Raw genomic sequence first — 3027 nt, 5'->3', positions numbered from 1 at the left:
GTGAGCGCGCCAAGTGGCGCTGATCGTTGCGAGGCTCCCGAAAGAGCGCTCGTTAATTAGTTGCTCCCGACCTTCAAGGTGTCCAAGATTAAGGGTGAGGAGCGCACTTGGGCCAGCAATTTTTTGAGTAATTTAGTTCCGGAAGGGTGGGCCTGCTTTCTCTTATTTCCCTCTCCCCACAATCAAACACACACATCTCAAAAGAAAAATTCTCGATTTGTACCAAAATGTAAGATGTTTTTCTTGGTTTTGCATAGGGCATAAAAAACGTCTTATATTTTTGTGACGGATGGAGAAGAAATGGAAGAGAAAGCATAGCGATGGAGCTAGACTGATAAGCTGTTGCATTTTTCATCAGGATTGCTTCGTTCACTGACAAGTGCCAATAGACATCATACAGGACAGTTCCAAGACTGGATCATTACCACGAGATCGACAGCCTCCAACGATCGAGGACAAATGAAACCGCGCCGAAGTCCAAGACTCACAGGCCTGGCTAAGAAAGAGATCGTCGTCCGATGCCCATATCATCCCAAGCAGAACTTGAAGGTGAAGGAATCACCTATAGGGAAGTCTTGGTCGCACCTCCAGCTCGACCCTCTCTTCTGGTTATAGCCAGGGTAGTCTTGTATCTGAAAGGCAGCTTGCTCGACCATAGCGAGCGAGGACTGAGAGGCCAGCTGCTCGATACCCCACATCGAGTAGGGGTGCTTGGTCTTGTGGGTGACGTGGATCTCGCCGTGACGCCAGAGCATGTGCCGGGCGGTGGCGAAGAAGCTCCTCACCAGCTCCTGGTGCGACCTACAAGCCAGATCCAACGAGAAGTTAACAAGAGGTTTAATCATAGAATCATAGATAGATTCCCACAAGAGAGTACGCGTACTTGATCACATCCACTTTGTCCTCGCGTCCATTGAACCCGGCGTGAGGGAAGTTGAAGACGATCCGATCGAACCATCTCAGCTGCAGATTGGCGTGGAGATTCATATCTTTCACGTCGACGCCGTGTAGCACCGTGGCGCCCATCGCCTCAAGCTTCGCCACGTTGGATGTCCCGTCGCTGTACTTGATGTTCAGTTCCGCTGTTCAAGAGGATTGGACGGAAAAAGACAATGCACGCAGAGGAGATAGTTCAGTGAAAACTAAAGATGATCACGAAAATCACACCGGACAATATAAGCATGGGCATGCACGCATGTACGTTGATGCCCAAAGATAGAGCTACGCGCAGGCATACGAGCAGCGAGAGAGGCAGAGGGAAGGGCCGAACCGTAGGAGTCGAGGGACGTGGCGACGAGGTTCGCGCCGGAGCCGAAGGCGGTGGCGAGCGCCAGCGAGAAGGAGAAGTCCCCGTCGCCGACGACCAGGATGCTCTGCGCCGAGGAGTAGTGCTTCAGCCACTTGGTTCCCGCTGCCCCGTCGTTCCACGCCACGGCCATCGCCTGCACCTCGCCGGAGCTATGTGCCAGTGAGTATGTGGAAGTGAGGAAGCGTGTGGGACTTGGGTTGGGAACCGTCCCGGCGAGGGGTTTTTGACGTTCGTGGCAGGGAGAGCAAGAGGCTGGGTCGCCTTGGGTTCTGCTGTGGAGTGATCTTGGGCCGGATGTCCTCCATGAATTCTGTGCTCATGGATGGGAATCCGAAATGCTCAGTCGTTGGCCTTTATTACGAGGTTTAAGAATTTTGAACGGGTCTATTTATGTTGGATCTTTTGGATTCAGTTGTCCCAGTAAGCCTTTTCTTTCTTGTATAGGATTTCAAAATTTTGGAGCGGATAATATTTTCGCTGTCTGGTGAAGTTATTGTCACGAGGCTTAGCCTAGAACTTGAACCCGATGATAAATGACAAAAACAAAACAAAAACTACACAAGTTCTGGGCTAAGCCTTCAAGGAGGAATCGCCCCACGTGCGCTGATGATGAGTAAAACCCAAGGTCGATCTCAGGAGTTTCGTTCATTCGCAAAGACAATCTTCGATTCAGCACCTTCAGCAAAGCGCGACGCAGGCGCGCGTCAACATGGCCTGATAAGAGATCTAGTGTTTCCATCAGAGTGCGCATGCTTGTCGTTGAAGTCGCCTATACCATCAACACCTTTCTGGCTACCGACACCTCGCTAGACGGATACCGCACGAGGAGATACCGGAAGACAAAGATGTCTCGTACTGCTTCGCCTCCAACCACTGTTGTGAAACAAGGGAAAGATAGATTGGATCGGCACATCCAATACGGTGGCCTTGGGATGTTTATATATGGCTGCAGCTAGGGCACAGATTACAGAAGTTGTTACAGGAGATAAGTACAAATACTAACAGCCTCCTAGATCACAACAATATGTAGTCTAATATCCCCTCTCAATCTGAACTTCCCTCACGAAGATCCAAACTGTATCTATTTGAGACAAACGACGCCTCAGCTAGCGGTTTGGTGAATATGTCAGCAACTTGTTTTTTGGAAGAGATGAACCGAACATCCAATGCCTTGGCTGCAACTCTCTCTCGAACAAAGTGAAAATCCACTTCTATATGCTTGGTCCTGGCATGAAACACCGGATTTGCAGATGGATAAGTGGCACCCAGATTGTCACACCATAAAATAGGGGGTCCTGGCATAAAGACCCCAAGTTCTCCAAGAACTGACTGTATCCAAATTATCTCAGCCGGCCCATTGGCAATGGCTTTATATTCAGATTCAGTGCTTGACTGAGAGACAGTGGCCTGTTTTCTTGAGCTCCAGGAAATGAGATTAGGACCAAGGAAAACAGCAAACCCTCCTGTAGATCTACGATCATCACTGCGCCCAGCCCAGTCTGCATCGGAGAAGCAACTCAACAACATTGAAGGTGACTTTCTGATAGATAGACTCATACCACGAGTATATTTCAAGTACCGCAAGATCCTTTTGGCTGCCGAGAAGTGTGCAGTTTTCGGGGCATGAAGAAACGAACAAACACGATTCATAGCAAAAGAAATGTATGGTCTGGTCAGTGTCAGGTACTGGAGTGTTCCAATCTAACTATGATATTTGG

At 49.4% G+C, this 3027-nt stretch overlaps 1 protein-coding gene across 1 annotated transcript; it reads right to left on the bottom strand.

The window, feature by feature from the left end:
* Positions 1 to 527: 527 nt before the first annotated feature.
* Positions 528 to 1439, bottom strand: LOC119309710 (uncharacterized protein At4g26485-like). Its single transcript, XM_037585657.1, has 3 exons — positions 1271 to 1439; positions 884 to 1082; positions 528 to 801 (listed from the first exon to the last, which is right to left on the bottom strand). Exons 1-3 carry the CDS (start codon positions 1437 to 1439, stop codon positions 528 to 530), a joined length of 642 nt encoding a protein of 213 aa, XP_037441554.1.
* Positions 1440 to 3027: the final 1588 nt, after the last annotated feature.

This window comes from Triticum dicoccoides, chromosome 5B (genome assembly GCF_002162155.2).
Source record: "Triticum dicoccoides isolate Atlit2015 ecotype Zavitan chromosome 5B, WEW_v2.0, whole genome shotgun sequence".
NCBI lineage: Eukaryota > Viridiplantae > Streptophyta > Magnoliopsida > Poales > Poaceae > Triticum > Triticum dicoccoides.
This window is presented reverse-complemented; position numbering and strand designations above follow the sequence as displayed.

What these genes read in the sequence shown, in the direction of transcription:
- LOC119309710 (XM_037585657.1), bottom strand. Translation starts at nt 1,439, where the DNA reads ATGGCCGTGGCGTGGAACGACGGGGCAGCGGGAACCAAGTGGCTGAAG. An exon ending in CACGTCCCTCGACTCCTACG is followed by an intron (nt 1,083 to 1,270) that starts GTTCGGCCCTTC and finishes CCTCTTGAACAG; the next exon opens with CGGAACTGAACATCAAGTAC. An exon ending in GACAAAGTGGATGTGATCAA is followed by an intron (nt 802 to 883) that starts GTACGCGTACTC and finishes TCTGGCTTGTAG; the next exon opens with GTCGCACCAGGAGCTGGTGA.